At 44.1% G+C, this 20782-nt stretch overlaps 1 protein-coding gene across 6 annotated transcripts in view; it reads right to left on the bottom strand.

Annotated features, from left to right (window-relative positions):
- ACTR3B (ARP3 actin-related protein 3 homolog B (yeast)) overlaps window positions 1-20782 on the bottom strand; it is a 60110-nt gene that overhangs the window by 33527 nt on the left and 5801 nt on the right. For all 6 annotated transcript variants that reach the window (XM_014528223.1, XM_014528224.1, XM_014528228.1 and 3 more), the window contains 3 exons: window positions 10858-10913; window positions 3686-3810; window positions 2948-3058 (listed from right to left, as the gene is read on the bottom strand). In XM_014528223.1, the coding sequence (XP_014383709.1) occupies window positions 2948-3058; window positions 3686-3810; window positions 10858-10913 (292 nt within the window). Of the gene's footprint in view, window positions 1-2947; window positions 3059-3685; window positions 3811-10857; window positions 10914-20782 lie in introns of those variants that run through there.

The following is a 20782-nucleotide window of genomic DNA, read 5'->3' on the forward strand; positions in this document are numbered from 1 at the left end:
TGAGGAATTGTATTAAAGGGTCGCGGCATTAGGAAGGTTGAGAACCACTGCTCTAGAGGCTGGAAAGCATGCAGGCCACTAGGAACTAACTGAGCAAACCCAAGAAGTAGCCTTGGCTCAGCTGGCCACAACTAGACCGAGCAGGGCTGCACCCTCTCAAGAAGCAGGGAAGGACCATCCCTACATCAGGACACAATGCATGGAAGGTCCATTGTGTTGTGCACCTGACGGCACCGGATGTGCCCACATAACTAGCAGAACATTGGTCCTGGGTGCGTCTGGGGTGCTGCTGGAGAGGAGAGCATCCAGCAAACTTAGTGAAGAGCTGTCCCTTCACATGGGCGGCATCATCCCACAACTCACCAAGGACCAACTGGAACAAAAAGATGGAAGAAGGGTGATATTCCCTCTCTTTTTTCCTCTTTCTTGCTCGACTCATAGTCAAAATTTCCAAATCTCTTCTGAAGTTAAAACTCAATTTCTAAATTGGGGGGGAGGGGGGAGATCGAGCAAAACAAAAGGAAAAAAGAGAGAAGACATGGACAACAGTGTGGTGATTGGACGGGGGGTGGGGGGAAGTGGGCATAGAGGGGATAAATGGTGATGGAAAAAATAAAGAAAAATAAAACTCAATTTCTGCTCCCCAGCCCCACAATTCTCTGAAATCCGTTATTCTGGTTTAGACATGGGCCATTCAGTGGCAGAGTGGTTCCCATGTGCTCTGCTCAGTCCACACAGCCAGTGTGAGCGGAGTCTCTGGACTGTGTGACAAATGTGAGCCGTGAGGAGCACCCCATTTGCTCTGATGTCTGTCACAGCAGTCAGAACGGACACCCTGTGGCTGTGAGGGACACAGAACTTAGAACTCTTAGACTCATATGGAGAAGCCCTCATCTGACACAGCAGTTTAGTAAATATCTTCAATGAACTTCGATGACTCGGCTGTAAATCTCTACACCGCTTTACTCCTGTCACTGCTGCAGTAGCCGATGATAAGGGCAGACACCTGAGAGAAATGTACGTCTCCACACTCCCTCAATCACACCACGCATTGAACCAACCTGCAGAATCCAAAACGCAACGTATATAACACAGTATTTTCTTATCTTTAATAAACTTGATTATTTTTGAACATTCACCGCAGATGTTCATTTTTAGCAAATGGACTTTAGTTTTTCCACATTCACACCAAACACTTCCAATTCTTTCCTGGCAAGTGATTTTAGCTTACTGGCCTACATATGTCAGCTAAACCAGAAAAAAAAAAGAATTAGGAGACGTTTCCTGTGCATCTGCTCCACAGGCCTAGTGGATGATGTCCCTCAAGGTGGATTAAGAGGGACAACTCCTGGCACAGTGAGCAGAGCAGACAGAAGGAAGCAGCCGGGCATGGTGCCCGCTCCTAAAATCCTGTCCAACAGGTAGCCATGTGATGCACTAGAGAAGGAAAAGTGCCAAACCTGACAGGTGGGAGTCTATGATTTGTTTTGGCTACAAAGTCAAAGCCACTCAGACACACTGTCACTTCCTGGCTCCATTTACTTTACAGGAACCATTGGAGGGACACACGGCAGCCTGGAAAGCACAGTGCTCAACCTGGGCAGCTAAATTATGTAGGTTTTAATAGGCAGCTTATGTTACATGCAGTTGCTCTCTATAAAGCATGAGTTTTGTACATGTAATTAACTTAAAAAGAATATATCATGGAAGAAAACACATAATATTGAGTATAACAATTAGAACAGAATCCATAATCAGGACATAATTCTTCTCATTTCTCTGTATTTGTTTATTTTGTTTGAATAAGATTAAGTGACATAATCAGGGCCCATAACCCTACTCAATTTTATTTTGCAGTAAGACTTAAACCACCGCAAAATAACATCTTGCCTCGGTTTCCTCTGTTGTAAGAAGCAAAAGATCACAGCCACCCAGTTACTTCACGGGGCTATCTAAGTACACAGCTAACTGTTTCCTACCCAACCAATCCCTCCCTCCATCTCCCAGGCTGTTGGAGGCCTGTTTAGGTCCCTACCCTCCCAGGCCAGGTGATCAGAGAGGGTCCTCTCCCAGCCCCAGGGAGAGAATCCTGATTACTCTAAACCTGTCAAGGTAATTCCAACCCCAGGTTGGAATGGATGGTGGGCCAATCTGCTGGAAAGCAAAATAACATCTTGCCTCGGTTTCCTCTGTTTTAAGAAGCAAAAGATCACAGCCACCCAGTTACTTCACAGGGCTATCTAAGTACACAGCTAACTGTTTCCTACCCAACCAATCCCTCCCTCCATCTCCCAGGCTGTTGGAGGCCTGTTTAGGTCCCTACCCTCCCAGGCCAGGTGATCAGAGAGGGTCCTCTCCCAGCCCCAGGGAGAGAATCCTGATTACTCTAAACCTGTCAAGGTAATTCCAACCCCAGGTTGGAATGGATGGTGGGCCAATCTGCTGGAAAGGTTTCTGGGAATCTTAAAAGGTGAGCCTCTCTCCGAAAGTACAGATACCAAGACATGGAACCTGGCAGGCTGGGCCTCAGGGGAACCACACAGGAGGCCCAGCTGGCGCACTGGGCCGGCCCTCGCTTCTGTCACTGAGCGGCTGAGATGACCTGCCCTGGAACCACCGACTCTAGGCTGCCTGTTTAGTGAGATAATGAGCCCTTTCTGGCATTAGACATTTTTGCTGACCCTTCCATATTTGCCAAAAAAAGCACCCTGATTCATATAAGTCGCTTTAGCAGAAATAAAGACTCCCCAGGGAAGACTATCTTGAGTTTAACCATTTGTACGCCATAAGCGTCGTACAGACGCAAGCAGCAGACCTTTTTTAATTAAATTCAAAATATCGTGGTGTGTGGGGATGGTTCCTGTTTGGGACGCATGGCAGTTAACTGGTTAAATGCAAGCACTTGGGAATTTACAGAGCTATAGCCCTCTTCGTTCCAGTTACTCACCATTAGGAAATAATGATCCTCAGGTTCAGCTCGAAGATACTTAAAAATCACATGTTCCATGAACCTTTCCATAAGATCCCAGTCTTCGATTATTCCGTGTCTTATTGGCCACTAACCCAAGAGAAACCAAGTATGTCAAGCCTCGGTTCACATCAGTGAGAGCAACTCTAACAACAAGGCCGGGGGAGACTGAGCAACTACAGAACCAAGGTCCCCTTTGCATGAAGTGAATGTTAGTCCCATAGAGAAAAGACAGACACCTTAACAGAAAGACTGTTATGTAACTGTTTATACTCTAACTCCACCCATTTCTAACGACAAAGAACGTCTTAACAGTGGAGTGGCAGGTGCAAAGTGCAGCTAATCCACCATACCATTCGACTGGGAGGTTTTGTTTTTGGGGGATTTTTAGAACAAACGTCTATTTAAATAATTTTAGTGCTTCTCTTTAATTAATCAATCTGCAACTTTCCATATCTGACAGGTCATTCAGTCAACCTGTGATTTTCCATCTCAGCAGAACCTGCCTTCACATGCAAGCCTGAGTCCAGATTGCATCCCAGGGCTCTGAAAATCCACCCGCTTCCCCACATCCAAAACAACAAAACCTCTTTACAAACGTAAGGATAAAAACACATTCAACTCACAAGCACACTTTCTAGATAACCTGCCATCCTGCGTGGTTCATTCTGCAGCTCGTCCTGGCTACTCACTAAAGCCATTCCCGTCTGGGCTCACCTTGGTGGCATATGTGGGTTTATCGATGGCTTCATCCCCAATGAAAAAGTCCAGGTCATCCACGCCCCTCAACACCTTCCTTTGTGCTTGGTCAACTACCTTTGCTGACTCTCTGATGGCAATACCTTAAAAAAAAAAAAAAAAAGCACAAATATTTCCATCACTATCCACATTTATTTAATAATTAAGAAAGGGGTTCCAAATTTAGGGGGAGAACCAAGATGGCAGGGTAGGTAAACATTGGTACTTGTTGCCTCCCACAATCAAAATTACAACTAAAATACAGAACCATCATTCAGAACCACCTGAAATCTGGCTGAATGGAAGTCCTACAACTAGAAAAGTAAGGAAGAAAGCACACTGAGACTGGAGGGCAAAGGTGCAGAATTGGTCTGGTCCGATGCCCCATTTTTTTAATTGGGAGAGGTACTGTGGCTGCAGAGGCCTCCCGTGAGGAGCAAGAGATCCCAGCCCTATACCAGACCCTCAATCCAGGTTCCAGAACTGGGAAGAGAAGTCCCCATAACTTCAGGCTGTAAAAACCAGCGGGGATTATGGCTAAGGAGACACAGGTGTTCCTCTTAACGGCACACAGACTTACACAGTCCACTTTCTCTGAGCTCCAGCACTGGGCAGCGGCATTGGCGGAACCAGGGAAATATGGGAAGGTACTAGACCAGCCGTGGGCAAACTACGGCCCGCAGGCCAGATCCGGCCCGTTTGAAATGAATAAAACAAAAAAAAAAAAAAGACCGTACCCTTTTATGTAATGATGTTTACTTTGAATTTATATTAGTTCACACAAACACTCCATCCATGCTTTTGTTCCGGCCCTCCAGTCCAGTTTAAGAACCCATTGTGGCCCTCAAGTCAAAAAGTTTGCCCACCCCTGTACTAGACTCTCTGGCATTGGGGCAGGAACTAGGGGGTGGCTTTCTCCCAGATAGGTGTGCTTGCAGGGGTCATTGTTCCTATGCTGGTACCTCCCCCTGTCCCAGAGCTAACTGGAAGCCATATCTAAGTTTCCATCAGCTTAGCTCACACTGTTCGCAAGGTTCTGGTGATTCCCTGAGACCCCACCCCATCCAATTTTCAGCCCTACCCAAGATGTTTGCAGCAGCTTATCCATATGAATGGGCTCTCCTGGGTCAGGCTTGAGACTTTCCTAAAATCTCTAAAACAAGCAACAGCTGGTGTCAGCCTGCCCCATACTAACAATAAGTGGCCCAAGATTCCGCACTAGTACCAGCCTGCCTTGCTTCACACCTGGGCCTCACCTGGTCACTTGCAAGCCCAATACAAGTGGCAGCCATCTGCAGATCGTTCTGTAGCTCCTGCTGAGTGGCTCTAGGCCAGTGATGGCAAACCTTTTGAGCTCGGCGTGTCAGCATTTTGAAAAACCCTAACTTAACTCTGGTGCCGTGTCACATATAGAAATTTTTTGGTATTTACAACCATAGTAAAACAAAGACATATTTTTGATATTTATTTTATATATTTAAATGCCATTTAACAAAGAAAAATCAACCAAAAAAATGAGTTCGCGTGTCACCTCTGACACGCGTGTCATAGGTTCGCCATCACTGCCCTAGGCAGTCACTGACTTTGCACCTCCCAGAGGCAGTGCACCGGGTGGACAGCTTCAGACCACACCAGATTACAGCTCTACACATCCACAAGCAACACACTCAAGGGACAGACGCAGTGAGCACCAAAGCCCCAGTGAAGCAAGTCCTGCTCCATAGTGTGTCTCCTGCACAGTAGTTCTTCCACTGTCGTTGCAGCTGGTCCTTACAGCCAATTGGCCTGAAGGTCAATTCCTCCCAGTGATGCCAACAGCAATCAAGGCTCAACTACAACTAGACTGTGCACACAGCCCACACAAGGGCCCACCCAGAGTGCCCAGCTCAGGTGACTGGGGAGGCTGAGCTACTGGATGTTATAGGACACCAACTACACAAGGCCACTCTACCAATTCCAGGAGACATAGCAGCTCTACCTAAAACAGAAAGTTACCTTACTAGTATTCAAAAATGCAAACTTGTAAAATGAGACATCATTATTTTACATTCATTAGACTGGCAGAAATTTAAGTCCAGCGGTATCAACTGTGGTCAAGGATGTGTAGAAACATACACTCGTCCGCTGCTAATGGGAGTTTAGGTCAGTACAGCCCCCAGAAGAGCGATCTGACAGAACCTGACATGGGGGAAGAGGGGCACACCTGGATGATGAAACCAGCACACATGAATAAGGAGGTATTCACTGCACCATTTTGTACAACAGAGAAAACTGGGAAATGCCTAAGTGAAAAAGCAAACTGTTGTAGATGCACGTGTTAGAATGCCAATCTAGGTCTGTGTACACCAACAATGAAATACACCTTAGAATCAAAACGTTGAGAGGTTTTCAAAAGAGCAATAACAGAAAGTTACTCGCAGTATGATACCATCGTGGAAATGTTTAGACTCACAAAACAATGCTACATGTTGTTCATGGATCCTGGTGTCTGTCACCTAAGGATCACATACGGACTGGATACAGGAAACAGCCACCAGAGGAGGGGCAGCAGGGCCAGGGGAAGGACAGGAGAAGGACAGGGGAAGGACAGGGGAAGGACAGGGGAAGGACAGGGGAAGGACAGGGGAAGGACAGGGGAAGGACAGGGGAAGGACAGGTGAACAAGAGAGGCTGGCACTCACACTGACGCGTGCTTGTGTTCCGGTGTTCACAAGGTGAAATCCCACTAACATTTATTCATTCTGGGTGCTGGTTACATGGGTGGGTTTTTGGGGTTTTTTTTGTCAAAATAAAGACTTTAAAGACCTCTAATTTTTAAAAAAGAAAACCATCTCTGGGCTCAGCCTCTGTCTCGAGTCCAGGCTTCCCCCAGAGCACCTAACCTGTCCCCGGTGCCTACTGGACCTTTACACCGAACTCTTCAGACACCAAATGTCTGAGCTGCACTTTTTCTCCCGCCCCGCCCTGCCTTCTATGCTTGTGATCGCCACACACACACACACATACACACACACGCCCTCTACTTGTCAGTGATTCCCAATATTCTCCGACAACTTAAAGTTCTGCACAGAGGCTCAGGCAAGTCAGACCTCGCAGAGCCAATTTGAAAATCCCTGGTATACAAATTAAAACTCCTTCAGAAGGCGGTTCGAAATCCTTCATCACCTGGGCCCTCTCTATGGTTCCACATCCTCCATCGTCCACTCGGAGTTGTGATTTCAGAAACTATCAAGTGCTGCCATCCCCCACACACCAGTGCCTCGCCTGTGCACCCCTGGTCAGAAAGCCTGGTCCCGGCACTCTCCACACATCCGCACACCCACTCCACCCTTCTCTCTGCATGCACTTCAGCACATGGGTCTTGGCCTTGGTCTGTGAACAGAGCCTCTGGAACCAGAAGAACAGTTCAGCTCCAGCACTAACACAACAGTGGGCCACGTGCCCAAGTAAGCAAGGCCCCTCCCTACCTGCCCCAGCACCTTCACTGTCCAAACACCTACCTGCCTCCTATGCTGCTCTCTCTGGCAACAGTTCAGCCAACAGGATAGCTCTTCTTTCATTCCCACTCCTGACGTTTTAGTCTCTCTCCAGCTTCTGCCACTGCAAACACTCTGCAGCAGCAATCTCAGAGTCCCCACCTCCTGACAGTGAACAAAATCCCTCTAACAACAGGATTCAGTTCCCCTCCCCACCAATGATGACAGGTTACATGGCGCCCACAACAAAACGCTGCACTCGGTTTAAAGGCCAAAGCTTTAGCACTAGCTGGTTTGGCTCAGTGGATAGAGTGTCAGCCTGCAGACTGAAGGGTCCCAGGTTCGATTCTGATCAAGGGCACATGCCCAGGTTGCGGGCTTGATCCCCAGTAGAGGGTGTGCAAGAGGCAGCCAATCAATGATTCTCTCTCATCATTGATGTTTCTTTCTCCCTCTCCCTTCCTCTCTGAAATCAATTTTAAAAGGAATTCTGCTCCACTGAATAAAAGGACAAACACTTTTTCTCTTTTCAAAAAAATAAATGCTGTATTTAAAAAATAGTCAAATAGAGACTCATCAATAAATGAAGAATTTTCAGGTATTGGTCAAGTGTTATTCCCATATACACACACAAAAAAGTTATTCTTAGTAAATAGTAAATACTGACTATCTGCTCTCAAAATAGATTAGCATTGTAGATTTGTTTTGTTAGATAATTTGGTGCATACTAGAAAATGTATTTAATTAGACTGAAACATCCATTAATAAAGATGGAAAGGTCAAAGACTGTTTCTAAAGTATACAGTAACAACATTCACAAAAGACTGATGTATCCTGCACAGTGCCAATTGCTCTGACTGAACTGTCCCCTCCAATGCTGTATGCTGAAGCTCTGACCCCAATGTGACAGCATTCGCAGACTTGGCCTATAAGGAGGTAACACAGTCACATGAGCTCATGAGGTCGGGGCCCTGATCCAATAGGACTGGTGTCCTTATAAGAACCTGACCCCAATGTGACAGCATTCGCAGATGAGGCCTATAAGGAGGTAACACAGTCACATGAGCTCATAGGTTGGGGCCCTGATCCAATAGGACTGGTGTCCTTATAAGAAGAGGAAGAGCGAGCCCAGCCGGTGCGGCTGATTGAGCTTCGACCTATGAACCAGGAGGTCAGGGCATATGCCTGGGTTGCAGGCTCAATCCCTAGCAGGGGGCGTGTAGGAGGCAGCTGAATGATGATTCTCTTTCATCATTGATGTTTCTCATCATTGATCTCTCTCCCTCTCCCTTCCTCTCTGAAATCAATAAAAATATTTTTAAAAAAGGAGAAGAGAGTCCTGGCCAGTGTGGCTCAGTTGGTTGGGGTGTCATCCCCACACTGAAAAGTCACAGATACAATTCCCAGTCAGGGTTCACACCCAGGTGCTGCTTCGATCCCCTGTCAGGGCAATCAATGTTCATTCTCACATGGATTTTTTTCTCTCTGTCTCTCCCCCTAACCCTCTTTCTCTCTCTAAATACAATAAAAGCATGTCCTAAGTGCTGGTGGGAATGTGGAGAAAAGGGAACCCTAGTATACTGCTGGTGGGAATGCAGACTGGTGCAGCCATTATGGAAAACAGTATGGAGTTTCCTCAAAAAATTAAATATGGAACTGCCATTGACCCAGTGATCCCACTTCTAGGAACATATCCTAAGAAACCCGAAATGCCAATCAGAAAGGATATATGCACCCCTATGTTCCTAGCAGCACAATTTACAATAGCTAAGATCTGGAAACAGCCCAAGTGCCCATCAGTAGACGAGTGGATAAAAAAAGTTATGGTACCATGGAATATTATGCAGGGGTAGAAAGAAGGCTCTCTTACCCTTTGAGGCATCATGGAGGGACCTGGAGAGTATTATGTTGAATGAAATAAGCCAGTCAGAGAAAGACAATTATCACCTGATCTCACTCATATGTGGAATCTAATGAACAAACTAAACTGATGAACGGAGTGGATCCAGAGGCATGGAAGCACAGAACAAAGTGAGGAATCTCAGAGGGAAGGTGGGGGAAGGTGGGTGGGTGGGAGGTGATCAACCAAAGACCTTGTATGCATATATGCATAACCCATGGACACAGACAATAGGGTGCTGAAGGCCTGGGGTGGGGGGTGGGGATGGGGGTAGGGGGGCAGGCTGGAGGGGGGGAAAAGGGACATATGTAATATTTTCAACAATAAAGATTTAAATAAATAAATTAAATAATGGTTAAAAAATAAAAATTAAAAATAAAAGCATGTCCTCAGGTGAGGATTTTTTTAAAAAGGAAGAGGAAGAGACACCAGAGCTCTGTCGGCCATGGAGAGAGAAAAGGTCACGCAAGAACACAATGAGAAGACACCTCACCAGAAACCATCCCTGATGGCACCTGACCTTGGACTTGGAGACCCCATTCTGTGATATAAACTATACACCAAATTATGGATTTAAAATGAGGGCGTAGCAGACCTGTTGTCGAGGACATGCCGTCATGGAATGGGGTGAAGAAAATGTTCTCAAGGGCTCCGGAGTACGCTTTCTAGTGATGTGAATGCCCATGTTCACCAGAACGTCTTTGGTCTTCCCTTGAGTAAACACTCAGCCGGCTCCGTCTCCCACCTCCTCAGCTGTCCATGCCCCACACAGGTCAGGAGAGCCTGTCACCACCATGTCACCGGCCCCAGAGCAGCTCGGATTCTAAGGTCGCAGCTTCTCGTACCAGAGCCACACTTAGGAGGCAGAGTTTCACTTCACTGACACACCTCACTCTTTTTTTTTTTAACATATTTTTAATGATTTCAGAGAGGAAGGGGGAGGGAGGGAGGTAGAAACATCAAAGATGAGAGAGAACCACTGATCGGCCGCCTCCTGCACACCCCACACTGGGGATGGAGCCCGCAACCCAAGCATGTGCCCTGACCGGGAATCGAACCATGACCTCCTGGTTCATAGGTCGGTGCTCAACCACTGAGCCACACCATCTGGGTTACACTTCACTCTTTGGTAAACTATCTCCAGAATTTAAATCGTTTCAGAGATTAATTCTACCCTCTCAACAACCAACCTAAGCCTGGAGACTCCCATGGGAAACGGAGAGGGGGTGGGAGGCACTGCTACCAAATTGTGAAAGCATGCCCTTTCAGTCTACCATTCTCTACGACTAAAATTTAAACAAAAGAAGAACACTTCTGAACACAGTAAAACAGTCATCAGGCCTCTCATTTCAAAATAAAAGTCTTTCAATAGAGTGAACAGTGAGTACAATGGATATTCAGTCCACAACGTCACTAAGTTAATAACACTGCACTGACTTAAAAATAACAAATTATTCTTAAAGAGACACATACACTTCTAAATAATTCAGACATTTAGAATTGCACAGCCCCTACCAACCACCCTAGCTGAAACTTCAATGACAATGACAAAGGACTGTCAAAAAGTTGGGGGGCGGGGGAGGATGGGGTGTTAGGTCACAGCTGCAGCCAATAGCAATATTCAGGAACTAGGTGTCAAAATAAATAACCCTCCCCAGGAACCAGGACAACTTCTACATGAAGATGGCGGGTATACCTTACAAAAAAGAATTAGAACGCTTAGAACAATTCTGAGAAACAATCTATTATACACTCAAAAGAGGAGCTTTACTTACATGAAGGAACAATGAACTGGGGCTCAGTGTTGCCTGCGTAGCCAAGCTTGGTATACCTAAAAGCACAAAGTCATCGACACGTTTAGAAAACAATACTATCTTCTACATCCCACTTACTATAAGCTCTCCAAGTCCTAGAATATCGTGGCTCAAAATATTCCCTTGAAATTAAAAAAAAATTATGACTGAGAATCACACTAAATTTGGACAAGCGAGCAGTTACAAAAACGTAAAATTGTATGCTTGCTTCTGTTGGAAAGAATCTGTATGCATATATTTATAAACTAGAGGCCCAGTGCACGAAATTCGTGCAGGGAGGGGGGTGTCCCTCAGCCCGACCTGCACCCTCTCCAATTCGGGAGCCCTCAGGGGATGTCCTACTGACGGCTTGGGCCCACTCCCCGTGGTTCTCTGCTCTCTGCGGGGCCTGCCTGCTCCACACCACAGGGATGGGCAAGCAGGCCCTGGTGGGTGCTGCCTGCGGGCCCCGCTTGCCTGCTCCCGGGTCGCCACAGCGACCAAGCAGGCCCTGCTGGGTGCTGCCTGGGGGTGCACTTGCCTGCTGGGCTCACGTTGCCGGGGTGACGCCGCCAGCGTCCTGCCCCAGCCGCTATGGGCACCGCCATCTTTGTTGCAGAGTGACGGTTAATTTGCATATTACTCTTCCATTAGATAGGCTTACATTTGTATGTCCCTAATAACTTTAAGAGTGCTTTTACCCTCTTTCAGTCTTTACAAAAAAAACCTGTGAAGTAAATATTATCACTATTTTGCAGATGAGAAAACTGAGGCACTAACGAGTTTATTAAGCTGCCCAAAGCCCAACAGCCAGTGAGCAGGGAAAAAACCCAAATCTCAATATGCGGCCCCCATTCCCATCCTGATCAGGCTGCTGTGTGAACAGTGAGGTCTGGGCAGTGACCTCCATTCTGTAGTGATGCATTAATGAGTAAAACACTTGATGGCAGTGCTGAAAGTGCCTTTATTAATTCATTCTATTTTACAAATTCTTTCAAGATGCTTGATACTAATTTTTTGATACAGTAATACATTCCAATTCTAATAAATTAATTTAATGGTTTTTAAATATATTTTTAATATATGTTATGTGGACGAAAGGGGCCACATGCTAACCTGACAAGCTCAGGGAAGGCCTGCATGGCGGTCTTGCAAACTCAGAGACCTTAACAAAGGATGGTCTGAAATTAAACTTTAACTAAAAGCTGTTATGGTGGGTAGTTACGTCCTAGGCCAGTATTTTCACTGATGAGGTCAACCTTTACCTTAACTGAGTCTATACTAGCATATCTTTTTGCATCTATAATAACATACCCTTGAAATGTCTGGGTAACTTGTAACTTCCCTTTTTCCAGACCCCTTGGGGCACAACCTAATGTGCTGGGCACCAGGACAGATACCACAAGGTCCTTCATTATTATCATGTTAATTGTTCCTGCACCCACCTAAATATTTGTCTATCATTTTACTTTTTATCCAATCCCTGGGGTTTCCCTGCTTTGCTTTCTCCTGCCTCTCTAGTCTATCACCAATGGATTTCATGTAATCCACCTATGTCCCTTCCTTTGATTGCAATGTATAAATTCAGATATAACCCGCCATTCTCCGAAGCATTATCTCAATTCGTTGAGGTTCTGCCACCCGGTATATGTCAACAGTCTGGCTCAAATAAACTCACAAAAATTCTTTACAGGTTTCAATGGTTTTTTACATTAACAGCTAATTTTACTATTTTCAAAACAGAGTGAAGATGAAAAAAAAAGTCAGCTCCACTTAAATCACACCTTACTGCTCAGTATCCCAGGATCAGAGGGCTTGGTGTCACAAGAGCTTGGCCCAGGCCCTGAGACCCACCTGAGGGTCCTCCCAATTTCCATGAATTACCCAAGTACACGTGTACCCACCAGTTCCTCATCCCATGGCCCACAAGACCCACAGGGTGGGTTCAAAGCCGACCCAGAGCCGAGGGCTTTCCAGAAGGAAGTCAACACATACTGAACTGCAACAATTCTAGACCATACCCAAGTCAACCATCTCGCTGGAGTTTACTGCAGACAATAAATATAAATAAACTAAATTACTGACCCAGGGCTAAGGAAGCCTACAGGGTCTAACAAGCAGGCCAGCAAACACTAAAATCAGCGCTTCCAAGCCTGTGTTTTGAACAACCCCTTGCACTAAAGTAAGTCCACATTTCCATGCTGTTAAGATCCTGACTTGCATCATGACCAAAACGGGGCCTTTTTCTTGACTGTGTCTCCACCCTGCACAGTGCCTGGCCTTGGGCCTAAAAGTGCTCTGGCCCACTGCTTTAGTCTGACCCTTTGCTGATGGTTTCAGGGCACAAAACTTTGGGATGGAGATGAGACCCAGTTGTGGAAGGGCATTGGTGTCACACCACTTGGTTCACCACTTATCCATTGAATTTCTACCACTACACACATTGGCGTGTCCATTGAATTTCTACCACTACACAGATATTCCAAAAATGCCTGCTGAATGAGTGCTTACCAGACAGAAGAAAAAGTAATCACGTCACAGTGCTGAGGGAGGGCGGTGTTGGAAAGGGCGATGCTGAAAAGCAATCTGATGGGTCCGGAAAAGACCAAAGATAGTGTCTAGTGCAGTGGTTCTCAACCTTCCTAATGCCACAACCCTTTAATACAGTTCCTCATGTTGTGATGACCCCCAATTTCATTGTTACAAATTGAACATAATTAAAGCATAGTGATTAATCACAAAAACAATATGTAATTATATATGTGTTTTCCGATGGTCTTAGGCGACCCCTGTGAAAGGGTGGTTCGACCCCCAAAGGGGTCGCGACCCACAGGTTGAGAACCGCTGGTCTAATACAATTCCTCAAGGATGAGAAAACACTTGTTTTTTTGCAATGGGGTTTTTTTTAACTGAAAACAAATATAGTAAAATGTTAACATTTGTTACAATTAGATGCTAAATATCATCCATGTATATGATAATACTTTTTGTATTTCTGAAAGGCAACAGAGTGTATTGTATTAGTTAAGACCATGTACTCTGGCACCAGACTGCCTGGGTTCAAATCCCAGCTGTGATTTGCCAAAATGTAACTTTAGGCAAGTTACTTTACCTACCTATAATCTCAGTTTCTTTGTCTGTAAAATTAGGATAATACAATCTATCTGCTGGAATTAGTGAGTTAATATATAAAAATACATAAATAGGAGAGAAAGAGCACTCGAACTGTGCTATCTATATGTTATCATTTTTACTATTATTTTTCTGAATGTTTGAAATATTTCAGTTAAATTTGGGGGGAAGGGGAGTCATTTTAAGTCTGTTCTGTGTCCCGAGTCACACACCACTCTGCAAACCACTCTACACCACAGACACGCCAATGTGTGTAGTGGTAGAAATTCAATGGACATGCCAACGTGCGTAGTGGTAGAAATTCAATGGACACGCCAATGTGTGTAGTGGTAGAAATTCAATGGACAAGTGGTGAACCAAGTGGTGTGACACCAATGTCCTTCCACAACTGGGTCTCATCTCCATCCCAAAGTTTTGTGCCCTGAAACCATCAGCAAAGGGTCAGACTGCAAAGGCCCACATTTAAAATGTTAATAAAATCTTCATCAGCACAGGCTCATCTCAAACTTCGATGAGAAGCTATTAACTGGAACACTGCAAGCATACCTGACAAGTGTGCATTCTAATAACTCCTAGGAGGGCAGCCCCATGCAAGCCTGGCACGCCCAGTAGAGATGACCCGACAACAAAGCGGCTCAGCTATACACAGAACAGGACGCGAAACGACAAGAAAAACACAACTCAAACACGGAGTGTGTTCAAGACACCATTTATGGAAACAAGACACCACTTATTGCAACCATTAGTAGTAAAAAACTTAAAATTAAAAAAACAGGCTCAAATCATAGTGAAAAACTAGAATCATCCCTATTAAAGTCAGAATTAAGCCAAGGAGACCCACTATCATTGCTCTCATTTAACACTGTTTGGGGAGAAGTAGATAATACAAATCAGAAACTAAATAAAAGAAATAATATTGGGAAGGAGACAAAAACTTATTTGTAAGTTATAATTATAGACCTGAAATATATAAGGAATTAAATGAAAAAACTAAAAACAATAGGAACTCAGTAAGATGACCAGGTACTTAATGAAGGGACAAAAGTCCACAGCTTTCCTACCTAAGCAACAGATCAGAATACACACTGGGTCAGAATCCCATTCACAATAGAAACACCGAATAACACTGTCCTTACAAATAAACTGTATAGTGTGTGTGAAGAACTCACCATATACAAGCAGGCAAATAAATGGAGTCATATCTTAAATAGGAAGAGTCAATAGTTTTCTTTTTTTTAAACTGTTTTTTTTTTAATATATTTTATTGATTTTTTACAGAGAGGAAGGGAGAAGGATAGAGAGTTAGAAACATCAATGAGAGAGAAACATCCATCAGCTGCCTCCTGCACACCCCCTACTGGGGATGTGCCCGCAACCAAGGTACATGCCCTTGACCGGAATCGAACCTGGGACCTTTCAGTCCGCAGGCTGACGCTCTATCCACTGAGCCAAACAGGCTAGGGCACCTTTTGGTCAATTTGCATAATACCCTTTTATTACATAGGATTCCCTAGGTCCAAATAGCATGTTTCTAGGAATTTACCTCACAGAAGCACTTTTACAAGTGTACAAAGATATGCACAAGAATGGTCACTACAGTATTACAATAGCAAAAGAACAACAAAAAAACTGGAAACACTCAAATGCCATCAAATAGAGGACATATTAAATAAATAGAATCATTCACTAAAATGTTACACAATCATCAAAAATTAAGCAGATTTATGTTACTGCCATATACAGATGTATATGGTTTGAAAATATTTGCAAAACAGTACACACATTGCTGGTGGCTCCACCAGCACACTGCTGAGTGGGATTTGACACTGTCAGGCAAAATTACATTATGCATTTACTCTTTGACCCAGAAATACCACTTCTGAAAGTATAACCCAGAGATACTCCAGCAAAAAATACAAGATGCATGCATTGCACAGGCAATCACGCAGTCTTTTGATAATAGCAAAATGCTCAAAATACATATATATATGGACATGTCTAAAGAACCAGAAACAGGTTGAATGGGTCTCTGTTGGCCAAATCTGAAACAATTTAAGCATCAAAATAATGGCAACAACAGATAATAATCCATTGAATATATAAGAATTACATAATAGATTATAACCTTATGAATAAAATAATAAGCCATGCAGATGATAAATTAATAAATGGGGGTGCCCAGACAGTGTAGCTCAGCAATTGAGCATCGACCCAGGAACCAAGAGGTCACCAGTGTGACTCCCGGTCAGGGCACATGCTCAGATTGCGGACTGGATCCCCAATAGGGGTGCGTGCCGGAGGCAGCTGTTCAATGATTCTTCCATTGATGTTTCTATCTCTCTATCCCTCTCCCTTCCTCTCTCTAATAATCAATAAAATCATTTTTAAAAATAATAGAAAATGGGGGCTATGAAGTGCTTCCTTATAGTAAAAGGTTAACAAATGTAGGTAATACTAGAGTTTTGTGTGTGTGTGTGTGTTTTTAATCACAATTTTGCAATCATCACCGTAATAATCACTTAGGGCAGCGGTTCTCAACCTGTGGGTCGCGACCCCTTTAGGGGGCGAACGACCCTTTCACAGGGGTCGCCTAAGACCATCGGAAAACACATATATAATTACATATTGTTTTTGTGATTAATCACTATGCTTTAATTATGTTCAATTTGTAACAATGAAAATACATCCTGCATATCAGATATTTACATTACGATTCATAACAGTAGCAAAATTACAGTTATGAAGTAGCAACGAAAATAATTTTATGGTTGGGGGTCACCACAACATGAGGAACTGTATTAAAGGGTCACAGCATTAGGAAGGTTGAGAACCACTGACTTAGGGCAAGAATCACCAGTGGATATTGAAACTAGTGGGTGAAAGTTTAAGGAAGAACCAAGGTATCTCTCCACGAATGACATTAATAACAAAGGGGAAACAGCAACCAGACAGTGAAGAAATCCAGTGGACTCACCGTATCCAAACAGTCCAAGTGAACCTACCAAGAACAAGGCAAATCACTATCTTTAGGCCAATGAGTTCTGGAAATCTAATGGACAGCATAGTGATTGTAGTTAACGACACTGTCTTATATACTTGAAAGTTGCTAAGAAAGTAGATCTTAAATGCTCTCATCACAGAAAACAAATGGTAATTATGTGTCATGACGGAGGTGTTAGCTAACACTATGGTGATAACCACTTTGAAAATATATTTACAAAATCAAATCAATATATTGTACACCTTAAACTTACACAACGTTTTGTGTCAATTACATCGCAATAGGACTGAGGGGAGAAAAAGCCTTCTGATGGGATACACTAAGAACTGGGCACCAAAAGTGTCAATGTCTTGAAAGACAGAAAAAGGCTAAGCAACTGGTCCAGTTAAACCAGACTAAAACAAGAGACTAAAAAGTCAAGATGATAACCGAACAGAATGTATGATGCTAGATGAAGGAGAGGTGAGGATCCATGAGACAGACATGGAGCCATGCCCGTGAACCCAGACTGCCTATTAGATAACAAGTAGATAATGTTAAACTTTATGATTCTTACCGTTAGTCTATGCTAATATAAGTTCCTTGTTCTCAGAAAGTATACCTTGAAGCATTTTGGTATAAAACCACGGGGTTATCTGTACTTTACACTCAATAGTTCAGAAAAATAATAATATAGATAGAAATACAGAGAATGAAAAGCAACTGTTAATAGTTGGTACAACTGGATGAAGAATATGCAGGTTTTTTTTATATACTTTTTGCAGTTTTCCATTAGATCAGAAATTTTTTCAAAATAGGTTTAAAAAATACAAAAATCTTCATTAAAAAAGTCTGGTTATGAGAAGTGAGACTAGTATTTGTGGATATTCTCTGAAAACTTTGCCTCCTAGTAATTCCTTTAAATCAGGGGTGGGAATGTCATATAAGGCCCTCAAAATCATTTGGTCTGGCCCTGCCAAGGCATTAGGGGTGAGTTAATTGTTTGACCACATAAAGCAGGCTAATTTTTAAACTGATAATTTTTGTATGCCCTGTGAATGATGTGATAAATACCCAAATGGCCCTAGGCAGAAAACAAGGTTCCCCATCCCTGCTAAACGAAGCTTTACCTTTAGATGGAGCAGGCCCCTGGTCCATACTATTCCTGGCCCCCAGTACACTTGTGCTCAGCAGGTTTGTTTCAGGGTTTATTAGAAGATTCTAGGCTACCAGTGTGAAATTTATTTGCTATAAAAATACTATATAAAAAAATACTATATAGTACACTGCCCACTAAATCATTGGTGTCCACCATGTATAGTTCAATGTGAATTCTTCTTTTAGAATTTAGCACTAGCCCTAACCGGTTTGGCTCAGTGGATAGAGCGTCAGCCTGCAGACTCAAGGGTCCCAGGTTCAATTCCGGTCAAGGGCATGTACCTTGGTTGTGGGCACATCCCCAGTGGGGAGTGTGCAGGAGGCAGCTGATCAATGTTTCTCTCTCATTGATGTTTCTAACTCTCTATCCCTCTCCCTTCCTCTCTGTAAAAAATCAATAAAATATATTTTTAAAAAAATAGAATTTAGCACTAGAAAAAGCTTTCAGCTGAGAAGCAAGTATTTCTCTTCCTTCCTGATGACAGGAATTACGTAATGACAATGACTCTTACCATTATGTCAAACAGGAAGAGTGAGGCTTGACTACAACAGCCACAGGCCTACACCTTAGGGTGACTCACGAGGCCCATTCTTTTCTTAATTTTTAAAAATATATTTTTATTGATTTCAGAGAAGAAAGGATAGAAGTATCAATGATGAGAGAATTATCGGCTGCCTCCTGCACGCCCCCTACTGGGGATTGAGCCTGAAACTTGGGCATATGGCCTGACTGGGAATCGAACCGTGACCTCCTGGTTCTTAGGTTGATGCTCTACCACTTAGCCACACTGGCTGGGCACCAGGCCCATTCTTTTCCTTGGTCATGGTTTATTTTCATCTGCATTTACCCCTTTTTATACTATTTTGAAGTAAAAAGCAATCCAAAAACCATTTTAGCTCTCTGGAAATATAAGAACTACTAATATGGTTTAAGTAAATGTAGGCTCTTCCGGGCTGCTCCTTCTGGCCAGACCCTGGCCACTGGGCATTTGTAGTGACCACAGTCACTTCCACGACTGACTACATGAGACCCACTGGGAAGACTCCCTGCCACTGTTTCTAAGTCTCGAGGCCAAAGCCTATGGCAGCCTGAAGACAATGACATGACTTGGGGCCATAAAATAATAATATCCTGAAGTTATAGCTCCAAAGGGGCCAAGTTCCACTGATCACTTAACCTCAGAAGGTCAACACTGTACACACATTTTAGGCATTTCGAGCAAGAATGATGAGTACAGTCCCCAGTTTACTAATAGTAAAGGTGGCAAGCCCTGTGAGCATTATTTGTATTGCCAAGAAATGCTCTGGATTTCAACCGTTTGACAAGACTAGAAATACAAAAGCAAAAATCTCACATGCAAATGTGGGAATGAAAAATATTTTTACCTGCTGCCTTCCCTCTTAATACCACCAGACCTCAGGTGGGCATGGGGTGAACACTGGGTTGTGGGAGGAGGGAATGTTTGTGAGGGGAGCAGATGCCTCAGGGAGCTGACAGTTGAGGGGGTGTTAATACCAATATTGACTTTGGCCTGTGTTTTGGGCAGCAAAATGACCTCTAACATAAAGGGCCACAATACTTCTGGTATAACGTGTATTTCAAAAAGAATTAGTACAGCCCTAGCCCGTTTGGCTCAGTGGATAGAGCATTGGCCTGCGGACTGAAGGGTCACAGGTTCGATTCTGGTCAAGGGCACATGCCTGGGTTGCTAGCTCCATCCCCAGTAGGAGGGATGCAGCAGGCAGCCAATCAATGATTGTCTCTCATTATTGATGTTTCTATCTCTCTCTCCCTCTCCATTCCTTTCTGAAATCAATAAAAATATATTATTAAAAAAAAAGAATTAGTACAGGCAAAAAGGCAGTTTTTTCCCAGATGGCTGGTGTCTTTAGCAGAGGGAAAAAAGAGATCAGTAGATGAACTGCAGCAAATTAAAGACACCCCCACAGGGTTGTCATGGAAACTAAACCCGTTTTTGTACAGCAAAGAAATCAAGGCTAAGGTGAACATGCCATGGACTATTTCATGACAAAAAAATTATTAGAATCCTGTCTTGAAATACTTTAAGAGGCTACGTTTCCTCCCAGGTCATTTTAATAAGTACTTCATCTATAAAGCAAGCAGGCAACCTGGAATTCCTAAACCACCAGCTGGCCGTATTCAGCAGCACCTCCGTAACATCAGGAAGCTTGGGCCACCGAGAGCGAGCTCAGGAAATGTCCCAGAAGGCTCTTGCATACCTTAACAACATCAAAAGAAGCAATCCCACCCAAAAATAGAGGAGGAAAAAGAAAAAAGACCTACACCACAACCCGGCTTTCCCAAATCTAGACTTTCTATTTTTCAAAATGGGGCCTTTTTCATTTTTTAAGCGAAAAGGCAAGTCTACGCAAACTACAGCAAGAGCTTAGCAGCCTAGTGAGCCACTGAATACTGGGGAGAGCAGATCAGGTGCCCGGTGACGGGTGGTTGATAGATGGATGGACGTAACCACCGCCAGGGTGAGTGGCGGAGATTCCGCAGGCGTAATGGTTGCACCCGGGGCCAAAGAGGGCCGGGTTTAAGGGCTGGGAGGTCGGGGCACCGTTAGGTGGGTAGAACGCCGGGACGCCGGCGGGCCTGCAGCCACCCGCCTG

Source organism: Myotis brandtii, unplaced genomic scaffold, assembly GCF_000412655.1.
Source record: "Myotis brandtii unplaced genomic scaffold, ASM41265v1 scaffold624, whole genome shotgun sequence".
Taxonomy (NCBI): domain Eukaryota; kingdom Metazoa; phylum Chordata; class Mammalia; order Chiroptera; family Vespertilionidae; genus Myotis; species Myotis brandtii.